Genomic DNA, 23,621 nt, shown 5'->3' with positions numbered 1-23,621 from the left:
GCTGGGAAAACAATTGACATTATTCTAAGCCCAGCTGCCCAGTACAAATTGCTGCAGAAAATAAACGAGCTGCCAACAGTGGGAGAAAATGTCAAAGTATCATCAGGACGACGGGGATCAACATCCTCTGGACCTTGGTTCTTTAAGTCCTCCCTGATCATCCTTCCTTCCCTCAGTGTAGTAGGAAACATTCAGTTTTGCTCCCAGTCTCTCAACCCCTTCTTCTCTCTTTTTCCACTTCATGAACTCATCAGGCTTCCCTGTGCACTACTGAATGCCTCAGTATCCTTGACATGAATTTATAATCTGCTGTGTCTTTCCAATGCCATGAATAGGAGAAAGAGTGAAGAGATTTGTGCAAACCTCATATCCTGGGCTGCACCCAGAGCACTGTGGGCAGCAGGTACAGGGAGGGGATTCTCCCCCTCTGCTTTGCTTTTGTGAGATCCCCCTGCAGTGCTGTGTCCAGCTCTGGAGGCACCAACATCAGAAGGGCATGGACCTGTTGGAGTGAGTCCAGAGGAGGCCACAAAGATGCTCGGGGGGCTGGAGCACCCCCCTGTGAGGACAGGCTGAGAGAGTTGGGGGGTTCAGCTGGAGAAGAGAAGGCTCCAGGGAGACCTTAGAGCGGCCTCTCAGTACCTAAAGGGGTCCTACAGGAAAGGTGGGGAGTGACTATTGATAAGGGAGTATAGTGATAGGACAAGGGGTAACAGTTTTAAATTAAAAGAGGGGAGATTTAGATCAGAAGATAAGGAAGAAATTCTTCCCTGTGAGGGTGGTGAGGCCCTGGCACAGGTTGCCCAGAGCAGCTGTGGCTGCCCCCTCCCTGGAAGGGTTCAAGGCCAGGTTGGACGGGGCTTTGGGCAACCTGGGCTAGTGGAAGGTGACCCTGCACATGGCAGGGGGGTGGGACTGGATGCTATTTAAGGTCCCTTCCAATCCAAACCATTCTCCATGATTCCCTCTTCATGGTGCTCCTTTTTTTTTTTGAGCCTGCCTCATAGGCTTCTGTCTACTCCTTGACCCCATCAATTCCTACCTTCCTCTTAACACCTTCACCACTCACTACTTCAATTATCATCTGTACACACTCCTCCCATGGTGCTCATGCTCTTCTTTTTAGGCTTATTTATATTTCCTGCATCTTAAATAAACATTTCTTGTTCTCATTGAACACTTTCTTCCCCATCTACTCAGTCTCCAAGAGCCTGGTGCACAACAATTACTCCCACAACTTCAGTCCTCTTCTTCAGTTTCATCTCAGACTCTTCCCTTCTCTGTACTGTCAGAGTGGCCTCAGATCTGCCCTTTGACAGTCTTCTGCCAGCTTCAGAAAGATGGCAATGAGCTCTCATGTTTCTTTTGGGACAGTAACGTTTCCTTTTCAACCTAGTCTTTTTCTCCCACTTCTCTAGCTCAGCTGTCCTGATTTTTTTACTACCTTGCTAATCTCCTTTTCTTCTAATGTCCTTCCTCCTCTTCTCTCTGATGGCAGCTCTTTTTAGTCTCCATGACCTTAATTTGCTCTCTGGTTTTCAGCCCTACCTCTACAGTGATGGTTCTCAAACCTCTCTGTTCATCCTGGACCTCTGCTTGTCCTGTTTCCCCTTCACCCTCATCATGTCTTGAGTGTCATTCCTGATAAAAGATTTAAGAACTAATAGCCTTCAGTTCACAGAAAAGTAAACAGAAGGGAGAATATTTATATCCATACAATGTATTATACTGTCTGTATTTAGACACTAGTCTAAATATCCAGAAATCTGGGGCAAAGAAAGGGGGAATAGAATGTTCTCCACGTCTCCACTAAGAACTGGACAGATTGTTATGGAGACTTAGGACAGAGGCAAAGAGAGCTTTTTGACTGTATGAGCAGGTAAATCCGGAAATAAAGTGCTCAGAGGAGGCTGTTGGAGTCTCCTTCTTTGGGGCTTCTTAAGGAGAGTTAGATAGAGAGCTGTCAGGAATATTTTAGGGAAAGCTGTTCCAATTCTGATCTACAATATTTTTCTTCTGTCTTCTCCTTTGAATCCAGATGTCAGCAGAAATTCAGCAGCTGGGTATCTCATCGTACGGGTATCGTCCACCCTTCTGCTTGTACTTTCTCTGTGCCAGCAATGTCTGCCATGGTCTCTTTTATTTCTCTCACTAATTATACTCTTGTCAATGCAACTTACCTTTTTAATTTACCATGTTCCTCTTGTTCCCCCCTGTCTCTCTGCTCCAGCCTCTCCAAGAAGCACAGCCATATAATCTATTTTATATGTTTGTACAAACCATCCCTCTGCTGAGCCTTCCCAAATTCTGTCTTCTACAAGTAATTTAAACCCCCAGCCTTTTCTGTAAGACCCAGCCTCTACCAGTGCTACATTGTCTCTGAGCCTTTTCTCACTCACAGATTAAATTTTTCTCCTTCCTTGGCTCTCTTATTTCCTCTGAACTTTCTATCATGTTACACAGCCCCATTCTTATATGCCAGCCATCCCCCCTTTCTCCTGTTCCTTCTTCAAAATCCTCATCTGCAATCCACCCCCACTTCCCTTCTGTTGCTTAAAAGGCCTCATTTTTTTCCTCTTACAGGAAAACATTCCTATTTAGGGGAGCATGTGCTTAAGAAGAATTTGGACTTTGACTACTGTCCCACATTTGCCAAGGTTGTGAAGGTCTTCAGCCATGCGGCTATATGGGGCTTAAACTATAAAGAAAATGTGTAATGTCACTTTATTTTTTTCCTTTATTTTTTTCATCTTTTAGCCATTCACTCACTATTCTCACTACTCCTTGGCTACCCACCCTCAGCATTTGTCATCCAGTTAACTGGTCCTGTTGACAGCACGCCTGTTGACCAAGAGGTGCCTAGATTTCTCCTCTTAAGAAAACAAGTACAAACCAGAGTGAAGGAACCAGTGGGCTCATGGCACATCAGAGTCTCACATGTCTGAGAAGCTGTGACCATTTATGCTTTTGTTATAGAGTTTAAACTTGCACCCACAGAAATTTATGGTAGAATTTCTTCTGATACAAATAATACAGACTCAAATTTGGGAGTATTTTACTGTTACTTCTGACCAAAAAAGTCTCTCGTCTCTCTTCTGGCTGAAAATCTGTAGTTTGTTCTCAGAAGAAATGTCCTTCATTTGGGATGACAAGTTTGACTGACCTATGTGGCCTGTTTAGTCGCTACTTCATGAAGAGGTGTTTTCTTTCTTACATCTGTCCTAGATGATGTCCCTCAAAAAACCACCTTCATCAACGTGTAATGAAAAGGTACATACCCAGTGCCACTCGTGCAGCAGAAGCATCATAATTGATCCAGAAGGAGACCCAGGACAAGATGGTGATGAGAATAGATGGCATGTAAGTCTGCAGGATGAAGTAACCAATGTTCCTCTTAATCCGGAAACTCAAGGATAAGCGTAAATATGAACCTGTCAATGAGATATTAAAGGGAGACAAAGTTTGAGAGGAGGGAAAGGCTGTATTTATAGTAAGAGCTTAGGTTAGGAATTGAAATTTTATTTGGAAAATGTTCTCAAGAGACAGGGAGTATGAGAAATATCTCTTTTTTTTCCTCATGTGGTTTTGCAGACTCAACAGGTTTTGGAAGGGGGCTCTTCAGAGTCTGCTCACTTGGCTCAGAATGTTATGAAGAACGGAAACTCTAGATAAGTTACTTTATTATGTCAGACATCATGGGAGAATGTCTGTTCCGTGCTGAAACTGCTGTTATAGTATGCGCCAATTTGATACAGGCTTACACAGGAGACTTTAACCCTATATCCGGATGCAGTGAGATGATTTTCCAGTATTTCATGTGCTAGCTTTTCCTCCAAACGGCAGTGAAGATATGAATTGTATTTTTCCCATGTTGTTCTAAAAATGGGTTATGGTCAGAGTGGGCAAATTAGTATGCAAATAGAGTGCTGTTAGTTAAACTGTAGGGTTTTTTTTTCAAGTTGTTGCAACTTCCTCTCAATCTTTTAGCAAACCTAAGGGGGATAGTGACAACAATAAGTACTTTTACAGTCCTTCCACTGGAGCAGGGTCATTTTGACAGGGACAAAGCAGGGCCTCTCTCATTGCTGTGAAACAAAGTCCAAGTCATTCCTCCTTCCCACCTCCATCCATCCCTTAGGCAACACAGCAGCCTGCAACTGGGTGTAATCATGGGTTGGCAGCTAAAGTAACAAGAAAACAACAGTCCTTAATGATCAAGGATGTCGACTGGGAAAAAGGAGGTTATGTTCTTTCACCATTATGTGCCATTTGCGTAGCTTGAACACAGTATTTCACAAGCCTTTTTTTGAAGGTCTTACCTATTTAGACTGCAAACTTCATTTGGAGGAATACTGCCTCTTGTTGTGGGTCTCTAGATTGCCATTGCAATGGGACCCTGCTCCCAGCATGCCCCCGAGGCACTATTGTAACAACATCACCATCTGCCACCACTGCTGATAGACTCAGGCTGTGATTTCATGGCATTTCAAAAATTGTCCTATTTAACAAGTGTGTGGCACGCTGTTCTGGCAGTGAGCTCCATGCCAGATCAAAGTGAAGACAGCAACCAAAATCCAAACCCCTACAACTGCCCAACTGGCAGTATCTGAATCATCCAAGGTATTCTCTCCACAGCTTTTTATTGCCATGTACAGATGGGTTTGCATCATTTCATAGACCACTTGCTTTTCAGCTGGTATATTCTTCTGCTCACTATTGCACCTACATTAGCTTTAAGAGCCAGTTGCAAACCACCTCAAAATAATGTAAAGGCTGAGAACCTTCTAGAGTTTCTGTTCTGAGCTCAGTTGGTGTTTTGATTAAGAAATAAAAACAACAGCAGAAAAAAAACACTCTGAAGAGAAGCAGGAAAAAAAAAAGAAAAAAAAAGCAAACTTGATGGTCACAGAAGATGCCTCTTTTCCAAAGGAAAAGTTGAAGCCTAGATCCTAAGTTAGTGCCTCAGCATCTGAATCAGAGGAACAAGCACACTGATGTTGAGCAGCAGAAGGTTTGCACATTCCATCGCATCTCTTCAGCAGAGACTCACCGGTGGTGAAGACCACTTCCCTGCTGACCAGCCTCTGCTCGATAATGGTGAACTGGGGCAGTTCTAGCACCTCCATCCCCGTGACAGCAGAATCATTTCCTTGCCAGAAGAAGACAATGTCATCAACCGTGTAACCATCTGCAGTGATGAAGAAGCACAGAGAGAGAACTAAGCTGACAAGCTGGAACAGATGACAGCCCCATTTTCACAAAGGTGATCTGGAAGAGGATCCAAAGGAAAGCCCACACCATCAGGCAGCAAGCATAGCCCCTCCCTGCTGACGTACTTTTCTTCTTCAGCAGAGCTTGGCAGTACAGTCCCCAGGAGGAAAAAATTGGTCAGAACTCCCACTGTTGGCTAGAATTCAGGAGAAAAAGGTGAGAAATGGCCCACCAAGCCTGGACTTGCGCTACATAATCTCCATGGCTGACATGACAGTGACTGGTGCATCAGAAGCCTCTGTCAAATGCACCAAACACGGCATTTTGTTATTTAAAAACTGCCTCCTTTTGCCAGAAGGGGGAGACCACACAATACATTCTGGTGGGGACTGGGTAAACAGAACGTCTAAGTATTAAAAATTCCCAGACAGAGAAATATTTACAACAGCAGTTGAAAAGAAATTTGAACATCAGAGCATCTCTCTCTCCTCAGTAGTCTCAGTCAAAATTTGGAGCCTGGAAGTGGACAGTCACCGAGATCAGGGGCTGCTTTTACCAGGTGCTGGCTGAAAAGGTCAGTAATGGGAGAAGAGAGGAAGGGGAATGAGGCTGGCAACATATTCATCCCTTACATTTCAGGTTAATGGATTTGTTAATTCAGCCAAGGGTACAGCTTCTCACTTTAACCCCAGACCATACATGCCAGACAGGGCTGCGTGGGCTGGAAATGCTGAGGAGCCCAGATCCACAGTCCCAGGAGAAAGACTCCCCAGATGCTCTGGACTCGTGGGAAATGAGGCTCAGGGGACAAAATCATGCAGGTCCCCTCCCATCAATGTCATGTTCACAGCCCTGCCCGTTGTCCTAATGGGCCAGGATTCATCTCCACCTGAAAATGAATGCTGCTTGTGGCAAGCTGGGCTTTGAAGCACTGTGGCTGTTGCTGCACGAGGGGTGGCCTCTTATTCTAAGCAAAGTGCAGAGCTGTATGGGAGCACCTCTGTGTGAAAAGAAGCGGTAAGATATTCAGAGGCTTGGGTATGGCATGGTGCAAGGCTTCCTTAGATCATGAACTTCACCTGTGCCCACAGAGAGCTTTTATTCACAGCCTGCACTGCAGCACGATAGCCTGCCTTATCCACAGCAGAGAAGCAGTGGCTGGCAATCTCCAGCAAGGCTAACATCCACCAGGGAGAGCTGACACCAAACCAGCACCAGTGTATTAGAAGGATCAGGGGAATGAAGAGCTGTTGAATGTACCGTGGAGGAGAAATTCTTCTACCTAGCCCTAGAGGTCAGGGGTTATCCCAGATCAGAGCTGGACCTTTGAGGGTGGTGTCATCCTGCAGCTCCCAAGTGGACAAAATGTTGAGCAACCTGGTCTGATCTCATAGCTGACCCTGCTTTGAGCTGTGGACTGGACTAGAGACACCCTGAGGTCTCTTCCCAAACTGAATTATTTGATGACTGTGTAGTCTTTAAACCCACATCCAGTGCTCTCAGTCATTACTGCGCTTATTCATGGGTGCTAAAAAATAATAACAATCTTCTAAATGCCATGTCAGATCTGCTTCTGATGTAAGTCAGCTAAGCCAGGGCTCCACCTCCTCACCCCTGACATGTTTCTGCTCCCATGGCAGAGAGTATTAAAGCACCCACCCCCACGAGCCCACAGAGATCCAGGACCCTTAGGTTATCATCTCATCTGCTGCAGACACTGCGGTGTCACAGGCTGTTGCACTGCCTCAAGCGCCCCAGCTTTGTGCACAAGAACCAGTGTTTGCATCTGGCTGCAGAGCACCGAGACCTGGTGTGGAAAGCAGCAAGAAACAACCAAGTCCCCCATTCCTCCCAGTGGTGGATTCGGGTGGCTCAAACACTCTTGCAGCTAAAAACATTGTGTGTGATTTTACATTTGAATTCATCTGGCTCAGATTTTCAGACTCTGGTGGTTGTTCTGAATTTTTCTCGGAGGTTATCGAGCCCTTTCCACCCAGCGCTCCCCCTCTGCAGAGGTGCATCCAGCCTATAAACAAGTCACCTCTCCACCTCCTTTGCAGTAAACAAACCAGATTGAGCTATTGAGGTTTCTCACTGCAAAACATCTGCTCTAGCCCTTGAACCACTTTTTAGCATCTTTTCTCAACATCTTCAGATTTTTCAACTTCCTTTCTAAATTTTGGAACCCAAATATAGACAGAGTCCCTTTCCTGGTCTCACCAGTGACATATTCAGAGGCCAATTGATTCCCTGCTCTGACTCACAGCTCCCCTGGTTTATATAACCAAAGCTCACTCCAGCCCTTGTTGTCAGCCCTGCTACGAAGCCTTCAGCAGTGGTGCTGGGGGCTGCCAGCCCCTCATCACGTCCCCTGGCCATGCCCATACCCGTGCGGGTACGAGTCCCTCAGCCTCGCAGCACCCAGGCACAGACCTCCGCATTTAGCTGTATTCAAATGCATTCTGGATGTATTCAAATTGGGAAGTATTCAAATGTGCAGCGAGCAAGCCACGCAGACTGCTATCTTCATCATCCACAAATTTAACAGCAGTGACTTCAAATTTACTTCCTGATCAGCAATGAAAATGTCAAATTACAGTAACTAATTTTAGGAGATCTCACAGTTAACCAGCTCTAGTCCATTTATTCTATGATCTGCTGGTATTGGGTACCAATTTTTATATTTTTTTATTTATTATGGCATTATGCAATATGAAATCAAACGTGTTTTTCAGGAAGCCATTTTTAAAAGTGATTCTAAAGGGAAAGGTTGTTCAGTCTAAAAATAAATGCTTCACTTTGATTTCTCACTTTAAAAAGAAAACCAGATTTCCATTTTACTTTTAAAAAGTAAAAGAACTTTCACAAAGACAAGTCATTTCAACCTGAAATATCATAAAGTATTGATACAGCATCTTAAAATATCATATTAACAGCCTGTTTGCTACCCATCTCATCAGGTTTTTGCTGAATCCTGGCACACAGCTAGGCAGGGGTATGTGTGGTAAGGGCGGTTTTTAGGGATGGAGGGATGGGATCAACAGGCAGTGCCAGCACTGGCTTATCTTCTCCAGGTAGAGTGCCTCAAGCTGCTGTGGGGGGGACCCCAGCTGCCTGCTGCTGCTTTACAAAGCCAGCACCCCTGCACCACCACATTGGTAGTTTGGTTGGGTTTTTTTAAAAAATATACTTTGTTTTTTAAGCAAGCCATAAAAGGACTGTTATTCCAGAGTTGTGTGGACTTGGAAGCAAACAAAATGGAGCCCTGAAGATTTCAAATGTGAAAGTGTGTAAAAGACAAAAGCTCTAAGGAAGGAGACGATTGAATCTCTTCATCTCTGCATGGATCTTAGAAATATTGTAAGGAAACATAGCTTCGACTAACAAATTGGCTTGACATGTCCCATTAAGAACAAAATCGCAACATGGGGAACTGTGGGTAATTCTCTGCCTTCTGTTTTCTTGGTTGTACTGTAAACTACTCTCAAAATGGTAAGGAGTGCCAGAAATGACATGTCATTAGTGCCTCCAGCAGGACCTAATTTACATCCCATTACCCACCACACCAAGAGATGCGATGGCTGCGCATCCCGAGCAACCCGAGCAGCGAGCGGGAAGGGGGCTCCCAGGCGCTGGCAGGGCTGGTAAGGCGGCACAGCGCCTTCCGACTATGGATGCTGTGGGACCTTTTTTATGAAAAAAGCAATTCTCTGATAATCACCACTGAAGCTGCATCATTATTACTGTGAGATCTGCTGCTCTGGACCGCTCCTGCGGGGATACTGCGGTGCATTTTTATGAGGAAGAGCTGGACCTCCTCCGCCAGCACGGTCGGGAGAGGCTTTCCATAGGAGTCAAGGGAAGATCCAGGCAGGGAGAGGCTGTGGGAGGGCTCAGGTCCCACCTCCCACACAGAGCAGGGCCAGCCACCAGTGAGGGCAGGCTCCCACGGCTTTCTTACAGCTAAGAGAGGCTTCTACCACCCTCCTGAGAGTGATTTTAATGCCCAGCCTGCTGCTAGGGCTCCATTTTCCTGGACATTTCACCCATAAGGTCTCCTCAGGATGAAATTTGGATGAGGGAGCCTGGTCCTGCCTGAGGGGACATCCTCCAGGTGGGGTGGCCTGTAACACCCCTGTGAGGCACCCCATGAGTGAGAAACTGTGACTGGGGTGGGTAGCACTGAGGGCAGGCACGAGGCATACGCACAGCTCTCGATCTCCAGTGTGCAGTTCTGCTGGTCCAGGGGGTACCTCCGCAGGTCCATCATGCAAGCGGCTGTAGTGGTGATCCTGAAAGGGGAAGGGAGAAAAAAAAATCAGTTGTGTGTTTTTTCTTACAAAAAAAAAAAAAAAAAAAAAAAAGGAGAAATGAAAGGCAGACGTGAAAGTCAGGCAGCATTTGGGGCCACTGTTTCCCTGGAAACCAGGGAGATCCGTAGTGGGAGGTGTGCAGGGCGGGGGGCTGGATGCAGCTCACCCTCAACCGCACGGTTTAAACCCTTCATGACTCACGTCAGCAAGGCAGTATCTCTATTAACAGGGTGGGGAGGGATTTGTGTCCCTCCTCTGTCTCTCCCTTGAGGGAGACAAAGGAACCAGGAGTAGGCAGAGCTACAGGCAGAGGAGGAAGAGGAGAGGCATGTCAGTTTGTAAGAGGGAACAGCATACACGTGTCCATAAACAAGATGTATTGACTAAATTGCCCAGCAGTGACCTATGGAGAAGAATAGGTGACCACATTACCACCTCTCTTTCCTCCTGAGTTGCCCCAATGAGCCTACTTGCAGCCCCACCCGCTCCATCGCACCCACTTTGGCACTGGCAAATCCAAAAGCTCAGACCCCACCAAGAGGGCCCTTCCACTCCTGTGGGCTCATGGCTCTGGGAACACTGGTTGCATGATCAAAATTCATGAAAGACGCATGGCGGGGTGTGTGCATCCCTCCAAAAAATAAATATGGGGAGGCAATGACGGCTGGTGTGGCTTTGAGGGTATCAGACCGTAGGGTGGGTGCAAAGCAGCGCGGTGCCTGCAGTGAGGGCACAAGGAGAGCTTGTGTGTGTTACCTGTCATACACAAAGGAACATCACGCTCCGGGATGGGGAATTTTGGGGTAGGATAGATGAAGGAAACAGGCATAAAGGAGGGATGGAGCAAATCAACATGCTGGCAGCACTGCTCTGGAGTTAACAGGCTGCCCCTGTTTCTCAAATATATTGCTCCCCTCACCCTTCAATGCAGTTTTCTTCCTGTGCAATGTATGTGTATGGAGTGCTGAAGAGTGGGGAGACATTGGTGCATTCCCCCCCTCTCTTTTTCAATTAACCATCTGGAAGGCATTAATCAAGCTACACATTTTTTACTATGTAGGCATAACCAGTGAACTGCTAACGAGAAGGCTTTATTCTCTGAGCCCTGTGGCCTGGGAGAGAGAAAAAAGAGGAAAAAAAAAAGAAAAACAAGAAAGCAGAGAGGATGAGATGGCAAACCAGCAAAAAAGAAGGAAAAAAAAAAATTAAAAACATCAATGATAGAAAAAGAGACCAGAAAGAGGGAGAGAATGGGTGAAGCCAGACAGAAAATTAGGAAGTGTGGGGAGAAGGCAGGGGCACAAGCACCTGTGGGAGAGGGCTGCCCCCGTGGGAGTATTGGGGCAGGGGCTGTAGCAGGGCAGGCGAGCAGCCCCGCAGAGCTGCTGGCTCTTTAAGAAATCTCGTGTGCTAAATTTATCTCTCTGCTGTCTGTGAAGACTGTTTGTAGGAGATGAAGCCTTGAGGAGAGCCTTTGCCACTGCCTGCCGTGCTATAAATAGATCCGAAGAGACGGAGGGAATTTATATATATCCTCACTGGGTCTAGATACAACATTGCAACTGTCCTCTCTCCGAACAGGGGGCCCAAGTGAGCTCTTAACCCTTTTATCTGTAATGCGGTTGGGGTGGAGGAGAAAGCTCAGAGGGGGAGAAGGATAACAGGACAGGAGCCACTTAAAAATTATCACTGTGGCTTTGGGATTGCATGGATCGCTTTACAGCCTCCCTCCCAGTTTGGCATCTCTAGGAGGGCTGCTGGAAATGCAATGCCTCTCCCACCCTAATCCTCCTGGACCAGGGCAGATGGGCACAGGAGACCCGGTGGAGGAGCAGATCCGAAGCACACCTGGGGGGGAGGTGCACCTTGCCAGGAAAGCCCGAAGTGGCAGATGCAGAGTCCATCCTGGCCAGGCGCTGAGACCAGAGTCATGCATGGGTATGACTCATCCCCCTATGCTGCACACAGCATATACTGTATATATTATACAGCACCCATGGGAAACAGCAGTTACAAATGCGTTTTCCTGTTTTCTCTAAAGTGTGAAATGCAAAAATGTATTAAATAATTTTTTTTTGCCCTCATTTGTGGGACCCCGTGGGCTAAAACCTTTCCACAGCATCCATGCCAAAATCGCAGCCTGGCTGGCTAACTTGGCCGCACAAAGGACATCCAGGGGAAGCTTTTTCTTGTTTGAGAGGGACCCTCTCACCTCTCAACAGGATTTGCTTATCACCTGCAGTGCTGTTTGGAAATGCAGAGCACGACACAGTGAGCTATGGCTACCACACTCCATGCGCCAAATCCTGCTCACACTAACAGCCAGCATAAATCCAGAGCCACTCCAATGATTTTTGCAAGATCACACCGATTTATATCATCAGAGATTTATATCAGGGCAGAATTTAGCCCTGTTGATTCAAAAAAAAAAAAAAAAAAAAAAAAGAGCACCTCTGGACAGGTGGGACAAAGGAGAAAAACAAGATTAAGAGGGCATCTGTCCTCAAAAGCCAGGTAATTTCTTTTTCCTTCCAATTAAAGGGCAGGTGTGTCCACACTGTATAGTTCAGCATCTCCAGAGATACCCCAGTTGGTTGCAGGTCCCAAACTCCCGCTCATGTAACACTGCTCAGCACAGAGGTAGCACAGCCACACGCAGCTGTCCTGGGCTGTAGCCATCTGCTCATCCAGAGCATTTCACCTGCAGTGCCGTACCCATGGTGAGCCCTGCCTGACAAGCCCAGGGCCACCAGCACCACAGGACCACCTGGATGTGGGGCATGACAAGATAACAAGGGGCAGCTGGCCTGGAGCACCAGGTTCAGCTCAGGTCCTGCTTCTGGGCATCCTAAACCCTGATAAACCAGTTCTACAAGGGATAAAGCAAGTGGTATCTCAGAAAGGAAGGGGGTGTTTAATTCTTTAGACTTCAAGATCTCATAAAGCATCCTGGACACTAACTTCCCTTTGCCACACCCTGCTTGAAGCCGATGGTTGACCCACAGCATCACAACCCTGTCACTGCTTTACACAGCAGCTGCCACTGTTGGTGAAATGCCCTGTGTGCTATGTGACTGACTCAACATTCACTTGGTCCTAGAGGCCAACAAGAGATTTCAGTAGCTCCTTTGGTGGCTGTGTACTATGGGCAGGTGGGACTCATAAAGGAATGAGAGGCTCCCCTCTCTTCTCACAGCCAAAGGCGAATGGGAGCAAAACTCAAGCACTCCTGTAACCGTGTGGGGTCACAGCACATGCCATCTCTGGTCCAGGAGGCCACAGGGCCAACCTCTGCTTCATGCTTTGATGGATATAAATGTATTGTCTTGATATGCTCTGTTGTGTGAAAAGATGTGCTCTCTTGGCACATAGAAGACAGTGTGGGGAGGACTGGATGGAGAGACAGATTGGGGGATTGACCCTAAGGAGCTCCTGGGTGCCTAAGGTTTAACAGGCAATAAAAGTGAAAGGAAAGTAAGAGATGGAAAAATGAGGAGAAGCTCAAAGGGTGATGATGGCATGAGGACTGATGGAGGAAGCAGGAGTGGAGAGGAGAGACAGGAGAGCAGACAGCGCAGGACAGGAAGCCATCGGGGTAAGGGAACAGAGGAGAGGGAACAGGGGAAGCAAGGGGTAAAGCAGCCTGGGGAAGGAGAAGAATGAGAGGTTATAAGACGGGAAGCAGAGGAGGCGTGGATACTCACTCTGTGAGAAAGAAGATGAGGAGACAGAGAACAAACCATCACCCTGTAAACAGCTCTAGACAGAGCGCGCTGCCTCCAGGAGATGCAACCCAAGTGAAAGGGAGCAGGGAGCGCGGGGGCCGGAGGGAACACCGGGGAAGGATGCCACCTTCCCCATGGCATTAGCAAGAGGTGCTGGCGCCTGGCCAGGCTGCGTCTTCTCCCTCCCCCTCCTCCTCTCCTGTTTCTCTAGCTACCTCCCTCCCCTTTTAAATTCAAAAATTTGTGTGGTGTGAAATTTCATCTGCTTTGACGACGATTCAGAGAGACACTGCCCATCGGAGTGGAGAGGCTCTCCTGTTCTTTGCACGATGTACTCAATGAAGCAGTCCTGCTCCCCACAGCTGCCCAGCCCAGCCACCACCACCATCCCCCATCTCCAGCTCCCCTTTCCTCACTGAATCTCAGTCCACCCCGTGGGCCTCCAGGTCAGCCCCCTCACATGTCACAACCTTTACACTTCCTTCCCCACAAAAAAAAGACATTCATGCCCTTGCCCTAATTGTTTCTCCTAAGGTCTGTAGGCAGTCATGCTATCAAGCAGCCAAGTCCTCACTGCCCTGCTTCTCTGCTGCACAGCTGGTAGGAGGACACAGTTCATCTGGGGGTAGACAGGGCTGTGGAGAAATCACTGTACATCACAAAAAAAAAAAAAAAAAAAAAAAGGTAAAAAGGGACATGCATTCATGGGATGTTGAGCAGCTCTGGCAGGCTGTGGGCTGATGGAAATCCCCCTTCTCTGTCAGCACCCAGTGGATCCAGCAGAAGCCAAACTAGCATGGATACCTCTCTCTGGAGAGCATCCTTCAACCCCAGGGGAGGTAGAGACCAGCTCTAGAAAAGCAGCCACAAAGCTCTAAGTAACACAGGGTGAGAGATAGGTCTCTATTTGTTAAGGTGAGGAAAGCTCTGCCCACCTGAAGCTTGTATTGACAAAGCAGATGCTGGCACAGAAAGGGCAATGCAACCACACGCTGCTGTTCCTCCACCACTGTCTGCTCTGCAAGCTGAACCCAGCAGCAGCAGAGGACTGTCCCAACACAGCTGCAGCTCAAAAGGGAATGCTCAAGGTTCTGCAAACCATCAGCCCTCCTCAAATATTTCAGTTCTCTAACATGAACATCACCAGCCATTTCATTCCCTCTCAGATCCTCCTCATCGTTGTTTACTTATTAATGGCTTCTTCTGTCTTATTTAGAATGTTTATATAAGTTCACAGACATAGAGCAACATAGAGCTTCAACCTGCCACTAACCATGTCTTCTTTCCATCCCCTCCTTATACTGTTCCTGGCCACCTCCAAGGTAGCTGTCCTTTCACCTCCTGCCCCAGTCAGATCTCCCTCTATCAAATTTCAGCTCTGAAGGCCCCCAGCCACCCATTCATCCTTTAGATCATCTCCACTGTGTTGGGAGAACCAAATGCAGCAGCTACAAGTGTAAGAGCAAAAGGTGACTTTCCCAAAATACCATCTGATTTCAAAAGGAGCAGGTCCAGACTCCCCAAGGAGGACTGGGTGGAAGAGAGGACTATTACCTTTGAGGGCTTCCTAAAGCAAGTGGGGTCCCTTTCCTCTTAAGCTCATCCTTACAAAATAAAATACTGCACTGTCTGCATCATTACTGTGTATATCCCAGCAAACTAAACATGCCTGGCACTGGTTCCTGAGGCCAATGTCACTAGGTATGGGATAGCTTTTGTCTACACTTAAATACTTACCCTCCAGAAAAAGGCTCTGTCTGCATGAAGAATGCCTGTTGAGAATGGTCACTGACCTCTGCTGTGCTCTAACTGGGACATGTCCGAGAGACTGTTTGTGGACACAGACCAAACCCAGGAAGCAAATTGATTAGGTGGGCCACTGATGTCCAGTGCCCAGGAATGTTCCCTGATACCTCTGGCTTCAAAAGGATGCTGCCTAAAACTCACTATGGATGAGGACAGGAGCAGTATAGCACACATACCCCCACCAGTGCCTTCCTCATTCGAGGGCAGACAGAGCCAGCAGTTCAGGCACTGACCCTATTTTGCAGTTATGGATTAACCGTCGCTATGCACAAACCAACACAAGCACTGTCAGAGCAAAAGATAAACATTTTTTTAAGTTGCTGGTTGCAAGTTTTTGGATTTCAGATCTCCCAAGAGGCTGAAGATGCTCCTGTCCCCACGGGATACAGACTCCCAGAGCTTGCAACAGTTTGCGGCAATAAGGAGAACAGAGGGAAGCAGCTCAGGTTTCACAGGACTTGTGCAGGCTCACCCCATGGGGCAAGTTAGAGTCGTAAGGGAATTCTGATGACTAAGAGTAGAGAAGCAAAACTGCTGTTTTGCTGAACATGGGAAAAAAACAAAATTGAATTTTTACTCTGTACGCTCTCAAAGTCAGTCATAAAAGCATGCTGGCAAATGTCACCTTCTGCCTGGCAGTAAGCGCAAACTTGGAAGGGCCTGGAGGGATTTATAAACCCGTGGTGAATTTTACCATTCTTTTGCCACAGTCTGATCTTTGCAAACCCCTGGAGGTCATGTTAGAACCAAGAGCAAGGCAAGGATATAGAATATTTTTCCCTTGTGTCCGTTTGCCTAAAACTGACTCCATAAACCTTGGCACAACCCTGCTAAGGTCATCTGTTTCCAAAAGCATCTGTGCTTGCAGAGGCATCATTTGATTAATAACAGTGTGCACTGCACTCAGATGGGGGAGAAAAAAAAAGATCTCCTAAACTAGTACTTAGGGTACCAGTGATCTAAATCAACCATTTTTCTACCCTGGGACACTACAAAGCAGAGTTGCCTTGGCTGCAAGGTTTTGCTTTTCTGCCTCTTTATTCTATTCCAAATGTGCTGTGTGTCTGGCAAGTTTTCAACTGGACTGGGGGACAAGAGAGACCCAAGTAGAACATGTTTAAAAAGAGATTCATTTGTTACAGTTGCTTCAGACAAGAGTGACCTCCACTTAATGGAGCAGGAGGTCTCTTCCTTCAACAGCATCAGGCTGGGATGAAGTTGAATTAATAACCCGTAGGATTGGATAAAGAATAGACAAGCTCCAGGGATGGGCTTAGACTGGTGGCTAGGATAGGATAAGCAGGAAGAATAAGAGGTATTCCGCCAGGGTGAACTGGGGGTTCAGGGCACACAAGCTGTTTCAGTGATCTGTGAGGGGACAGTCGTGTGCTCCCTGACCTCTATTTTTGCTAATAAACAAGTCAAATGTATAGGAGATGTAGCACAGGCAACAATTCCAGCCAGGCCCTGATGATGTTTGCCTCTGTTCTTGCAATATTAAGGATGGAGAAGCAGCTCTGTCTTGCTGCTTTATCCTTTTCTACTGAGCTCAAATTTCTTCCACAGCTTCTAAGATTATTCTGAAATTCCATATTATTAAACTTCCTTCCCATGTTTTCAGCTAAATCCCTCATCCCAACTCTAGGAGGCAAAAATACAAAGGGTATCTGTCCTTAACCTCAACTGGGGATCTGAGCTCCTACTTAAATTCTCACTTGCCCTCACCCACCCAACAAACTTTTCTTCCCCCCCCGCCACCACCTTTGTGCTAGAGATGGCCCAAAGCAGAGCTCCATGGTGAGAGCAGCACAAGGCTGCAGGACTAGCTCCAAGGCGCTGGCTGGCTGGCCATAAGCCCAACCCTTTGCACCCAAGCTGCCAGAAGAGAGATTTCTGTTGCTTTTGCCTAACCTGCAGTGGGAGGAGGCAGAGCTACTAGAGACAGGGTAGAGCCTGAATCATCAATCACACTTCCAGAGAAACCTCTCTCAGGAAGGGAAGGGGAAGCAAAATTGTGGATTTCTTCCCTTCTGGCCTGTGAGATGGGAGAAGAAAATTGCTCAGTGATCTCAGTACAGAAAAAACTCCTCAGTGTTAATCCATCAGGCCATCTTCTCTGTAGAAAATAAAATAATACTCATGGAGAGAACAAGGACATGGCTGCAAACAACATGTGCCAAGTGAGACAGGAGCAGGAGAAACCTTTCTATCAGCTGGAGACCACAATAACCCCTGGCTGGCACCTGGGGAATGTAATACAGCAGGGCTGGGTGCTTATCAAGAGACAAGTTAGAGAGGGGGAGCTATGAAGAAGTCCCCAAGGTGAGCTCCAGCAGAGCCGCAGCTGTGGTGAGCACCACACGCAAGGGTGGCATGGGAGGCTTTCACAGCGTACCTGGAGTTGAATGAGCAAGTGGGTTGGATGCCTGATGTACGTCCGTTAACCTGTGTTGCTCCCCTGTGTAGGGTGAGCTAGAAGGGGTGCTCTAGCTGCTGCCTGGCCCAGGAACAAGGTGTGGACCACAAATGGGTCAGCAGTAGCTTGGCAATGCAAGGGCTGACACCTCCCAGGAGCCGCTACCTTGTAGGGAGCAGCTGACGGATGGGAACTTACCCCATGAAAAGCAGAAATTAAGTGCTGTCAAAGCAGATATGCCAAGCTTCTCTCAGTTTAAAACTTCAAATTTTGAGTTGTTTGAAGTATGACAATTCTCTCCCCCCTGCTTTAAGCACTGATGAGGATCGCAGGGGTCTGCTTCCCCCGAAGAGCCTGCACGGGGCTCAGAGTTCCCCTGTGCCTTGGCATCTCTGCATGCATCCAAACCGCCCCATTTCCAAAACACACCTCGTTGCAGCCACTATCACGGACAGGAATAAAAAAACCACAACACACATGCACACGCTCCCCACCACCACTACCACCTTCGCAGGAGGAGATCCCTCATTCTCTCTGCACAGGATTTAGTCTCCGTCATCAAATTCCTCTGCAGTTGCTCAGTTTACATCGCCTGGGCTCCTCGCCAGCCAGGCATTGCATCTCGCTTGCTGTCCACCCGGCTTCGCGCCTGCCTCCCAGCACCCCAGCCCACCCGCTCCCCCTGCCAGCTCAGGGATGCAGCCTGGGGTCCTCAAAGCACCTGCTTTGCTGGAATCCATTTTTGTCCCTAATTAGAGCAAAATCAAACAGCTTCAAGATTTCCCTGAAGGATGCTTTAAAGCTGGTTTCAAATATGATTTCAAATTACCATATGAGAATTTCAGCATTGTTACAGTTGTTTCTATTTTTAGGTCTCTGAAAACAGATAGCAAAATACTGATGACACCAGCATTTGACAAGTGTCAACTTGTTTCACTACCAAATGGATGCTACATGGTCTAGAAAAGGAAATAAAAATCTCAGACTGTAATGTATAGCTTGTATGTGTGACAGTGTAAAGCTTATTGAATATTGTGGTGGGGTGGACTAAGGTAGCCTCTGAAGGTCCGGAGAAAGACTTTGATGATTCTCTGTTACTCAGATGTCAGTAGTGGTAGTAAAGCAGCTTGAAATAGCGAGGGAAATATTGACATAAATGAAAAATTCTCTACATAAAATTAGGAGTGAGACACCAACATTCTCTGAAATGCTTTTTCTTAAATGAAAAATTTATCCCTAATTTTTTGTTTAAAATTTGATGAAACCAATGCAATTTCTGACAAAAAGCCATTAGGAGGAAAAATATATTGAATTCAGCCAGTACTATCCAGCTCTTCCTCACTATTTTATCCACCTCCCTCCACTACACAATAGCAGATTGCTTTGTCTTTGTGGGCAGCTCCCTTAAGCCTCCCTTCATATTGCAGACTTTCCACATCATTTTAACACTTTCCCACTGGGTGCCACAGGTGACCAGCTCTCCTATGCTTCATAGGCACTTTTAATTCCTACAAGGTGTTTGGGTACTAGGTGAGTTTAGGCACCATCGTGCCAGGTTACATCTCCTAAAAATCCTCTCATCTCTGCCACTTTGCAACCTCCTGTCCTGCTTTGTGTTTGCAGAGATGTGAGTGCCCTCTGGGCTGGATCTGGGCTCTGGGCCCCTGTTTGGCCTTGCGGGATTTATGCCATCTGCTAACTCGCTGGGGAAGGGGGTAGGGAACACCAGCCCAGACTCCAGCCACGCAGCAGCCCAGTGTCGCCGCCCCAGCGCAGCCTGCTGCTGTTTGTGCATTCCTTTTGTTGGAGACCAGGCAACCTGCTTTTAATCCGAGCCCAGTGGGAATTAGTTTTGGAGTAAGCTTTTGTATCAAACACTTCCCTAAGATGTAGCTATATTACATCTGCTGCACTGCCTTCATCCATTAATTTGCTAATTCTACCAAAAACAAGCATATGCTTTTCTGACACACAACTTTCACAATGGGGCTGAGCAGAGGAATAAAGGGTTTCAATTACTCATGCAAACAATTTATCTGAAGCCTGATCTTGTTCTCACTGAAGTCAGAAACAAAATACCCATTGACATTTGTGTGAGCCAACTTGGACCTTGGGGTCTGATCCAGTGTGTGAGCCTGATCCTGCTGGTCGCTTGAGCCCTTGCTGAAGGCAGGGGCCTGCCAGGGTGTCATCATCCCTGGTCTCTGACATCAGAGACTGCTGGAAAGAAAAATGACTGTTGTGCCACAAATAGCATGATTGAGTCACTTTGCTACAGGATCAGCTCAAAGGAGGGGGAAGTGACTGGCAAGAAGGTAGCAGGAAAAGGAGCAGAGCTGTGGTATCGCACTCGGGGAAAAACAAACAGGCAAACAAAGGAAAAGAAACAGATATTGCCTCCTTTAGCCTTCTTTAACCAGGACAACTCCATTTTACAAATCCTTCTGAAAAATGCAGGAAAAGACAAGAACGGGCTTTAAATCACACTGCACTTTTCTTCCTGTTTGCAGGACAAGCATGGGTGCACTTTTACAAAGATAAAGGGAACACAGCTGAATATTCCATGACTGTTTTCTTACTTGCTTCTACCTGCTGTGCACGTGGCTATGTATTTTTGAATAGGATTACAGTTATTTGCACCTGCAAAACTGGACCTAGTGCTTCTGTTGTCAGCAAAACCGCAGGTGCAGGAGTCAGTACAGAAAGCAGCCTTAAAGAAATCATAGTCCATACCACTATGAATAAATCTACAGGGACTTCAAGCATTCAGGGCACCTGGCTTGTCCCCTAAAACCCCGGTGCTTTCAGGATAGTAAAAACCAGCCATCCTGACCTGAAGTACAGTTCAGGAACAGGAGCTGCGGTTGCTCAGTGCTTGGTTTTTGCAACTGCCATTTTCTCCAGGGGCAAGAGAGCAGCTTCCAGGAAAACCAGCCAAAAGTTAAAACAACACAGCAGCTCTTACTATGGCCCTGGAAATAACAGGGGCAAACAGCTGTCATTCTCTTTCTTTTGGCCTGGATGCAATTTTCCTCATCTCACCCTTTTACACAGGTCACGCAAGGGAGTTGAGTTCCCTTCCCCGTGCTGTCGGCCCCGTGGGAGGGGACGGGAAGGGACAGTGCACGAGGTGTTTGCACGATGTCACATCCCGGGCCAGCTGGAGTGTAAACCCTCCAAGGCCTTCCACTGCCTGTCACCTGTGCTGCAGGTTCACATCGCTCATTATTTGAGATGACTAAATGGCAGCTGATAAAAATATACTAGCTTTTCTTCTTTTGCTGTGCAGGTGTGTGCAAAATTTCCCACCAGCCCGGGGGAGGCAGCTCTACGCTCAGGTGGGCTGGCTCAGTAGTGAAGAGCAGCCTGAGCTTAACAGCACTCATTGCCCCCTCCTTCCCAACAGGTTGAATTTATGCTCCTACCTACCCCAGGTCAAAGCATCTTCTTGCCTAGCCTTTACTCTTGTTTTAACACAAATATGGGGTAATCAGCTGTGGGAAGGCTGCAGACTTTCTGATAGGTCAGAAAAGCTGGCTCAGGGCTCCCTGGCAGCATCAACCAAAGAACATCACCAGCCTAAGGTAGAGGGATATATGTACCTGGGGGAGAGGGAGAGCCAGAACTGGGACAGAGTCACAAGGTTGGCCTTGTGTCACCTTTTGCTCTCTCTGGCTCTGGAGCAAGAGGCATCCACTAATTGGAAGGAAAAGACAGTACACACATCACCCCACGTACCGTAGCCTGTCCCTCTGCTCTTTTGGCTTCCCAGGGCTCTGCCATAGGGAAAGCACAGGGCACAGCCACCTTTCTGCCCTGACAGGATGATGCCCTGGGCAACCTCCTACTTTGCTATGCCTACACCCACCCCTACCCTCCCCAAGACAGCCCTGCTACTTAAAGAGGAGGGAAAAAATCATAACAAGTCAGACTTTGCCACAAAACACGAAGCAGCAGAGGAGCTGATACTGTAAATGGGAAGGGTGGGTGTACCCTCTTTGAAGGAGAAAGGTCTTTCCTCCCCCTTTGCTGCACTGGGACGTAAGCCCAGAGCTGCTATCGTAATCATTTGTGAATGTGGAGGCAGGTCTAAAAAGCCAGCTGTGAATTTTGGTAGTCGAAAAGGAAAAAAAAAAAAAAACCAAAAACTAAGAGAAAAGCTCAAAGCACACAAATACAGGGTTGGGAAAATCACTGCCGAGATTTCATCTACAGCATCCAAAACCTGTACACTTACCTATAGCTGCAAACTCCCCTTTTAGCCCTCTGCTTCCTCCACTTAACTTTCTTACCTACCCTGGCATCTCCACATATCCAGATAATACAATAAGATCAACCTTTGCCATCTCCACCACGCACAAGCACAGCACGTTCAAAGGCTGTGGACTTGCCTACATTAATTTATCCCAGACACCACAAAAAGCCTCCTTACTGAGGACCATTCCCCTATCAACCTTTAAGTCTCAATCTCCAGAAGTAAAGAGCCATTTTTTTAACTGCACAAAACCACGTCTCCTATCTTATACTCAAAAACGACTAAAATGATTTGACCCAAATGCTGCAGAAATTCAGCCTTAGATACAAGAGTAACAACGTCTCTTCTCCATAGGCCAAACTTGCAGAAAATTACAAGCAACTGAAAATGAGTGTTTCAAATGGAAGTGTTATGCAACATGAATGACAGTGACCTGAAATGCTCAGAGCAGACTATTCCCATCTCCAACATTTGTCTATAGCAGTGCAGGAAACTTTGGAGGCCTTTCTCCAGCTTAGAGAAAGAACAGATACTTAAAACTGTGCAGTACTTGAGTATCTTTTGGGCTTTCGGGTCCTTGCCTTACCAGAATATCTATGGAAATGGGGGAAGTTAGATGAGATGTCATTCTCAACCCCAGCCGACAAAGATTCCCCTTAGACTCACCTCAGGCCATAAAGGACAGTCCCATCAGGATGGAGCCGAATCATGCGATTCTTCACCGTCACCCCATGCAGAAAGGACTTCTTGTCATTCAGGAAATAGGTGTCAGGCAGCCACAACTGGTCCGCCACCCGGTTGTCCAGGGTCAGGTTGAGAGGAAGGTCATTATACGCCAGGCGTTTGTCCCGCCAGCTCTGCTGAAAGTACATGGTGATGGTGTAGTCCTGGGAGAGAAACACGCAAACATCAGCCTGTCTCCAGGGTAAGGACGTAACTCAGTCCCTTCGCTGTGGCTGCTGCCGAGACCTTTGGTGGGTCTCCAAATATCTTGGCACCCAAATGTTTGTGTCTGCACCTCCACCAGTTGTGAGGACTGTGCTTTTTTCTGGGAAAATGGAAATAAGCCTGAGCTTTGTAGGGGACAAAATGACATTACATGACCCAATCAAAGAAAACTGCATTGCACTCATGTTGTTCCAACCTGCTTAGAGTTTGGCTGCAAAACTAGTGAAGGTTAGGACTACAATAACACTAAAGGATGTCAACCAACAGTGGGCTACACCTCGCCAAAGACTTCAAGGACTGATCTCCCAGTTAAGTCACGTAACAGTATCTAGACACAATGCAGTCACGCTCAGCCACTGCTTGTTACCACACAGTTAGTTAAAGCCAGTTTTATTTTGAGCTGAAACTCAGGAGATTCCCAAGGGCACATGGAAGAATCTCACCTCGAGGCCAAGATTTCAAAGTCAACCCAGGCCAGCCGTGACAAGCTATCAGCACTTGCCTTGTTATATGAGCTAAGTTGGGAGTTCATTGCGATTCTCAGGAAGGGACATATGTGGAGGAAATCTGTCACCAGTGGAGCATGATCCACTGGTAAAGGGGCAGTTCCCTAACTGTCCCCAGCTAGCACAATGTCATACATATGTCCTGCTCCTCTCCTGTACAATAGTAAAAAGCCAACACTTAAAACTCTTGTTAAGACAAGAATTTTATAGAGAGTAGGGAGATGTGTTTGGTGACCCACAGCTCTATCTGCAGAAACCATACAAGTTGCTGAACAGTAACAGCACATCCAGGGCAGATCCAGAGGCCCCAGATCGGCTTGTTCAGAGACACAGTATTGTGGCACCATACTAGAAGAAGAATTATTTCTTCTCAGATATACGAGTAGTACAGGAAGGGGTCTTGTATGCACCAATGACAGAAAACATTTCACAACAGGTCTT

At 47.1% G+C, this 23,621-nt stretch overlaps 1 protein-coding gene across 2 annotated transcripts in view; it reads right to left on the bottom strand.

Moving 5' to 3' along the window:
* Positions 1–23,621, bottom strand: part of LOC141964517 (gamma-aminobutyric acid receptor subunit beta-4) — a 74,559-nt gene that overhangs the window by 2,052 nt on the left and 48,886 nt on the right. For both annotated transcript variants that reach the window (XM_074915026.1, XM_074915027.1), the window contains exons 4-7: positions 22,393–22,613; positions 9,421–9,503; positions 5,051–5,188; positions 3,279–3,431 (exon numbers count right to left, since the gene is read on the bottom strand). In XM_074915026.1, the coding sequence (XP_074771127.1) occupies positions 3,279–3,431; positions 5,051–5,188; positions 9,421–9,503; positions 22,393–22,613 (595 nt within the window). The remainder of the gene's footprint in view (positions 1–3,278; positions 3,432–5,050; positions 5,189–9,420; positions 9,504–22,392; positions 22,614–23,621) is intronic.

This window comes from Athene noctua, chromosome 11, assembly GCF_965140245.1.
Source record: "Athene noctua chromosome 11, bAthNoc1.hap1.1, whole genome shotgun sequence".
NCBI lineage: Eukaryota > Metazoa > Chordata > Aves > Strigiformes > Strigidae > Athene > Athene noctua.
The sequence above is the reverse complement of the archived record's forward strand: the minus strand, read 5'-3'. Positions and strand labels throughout refer to the sequence as shown.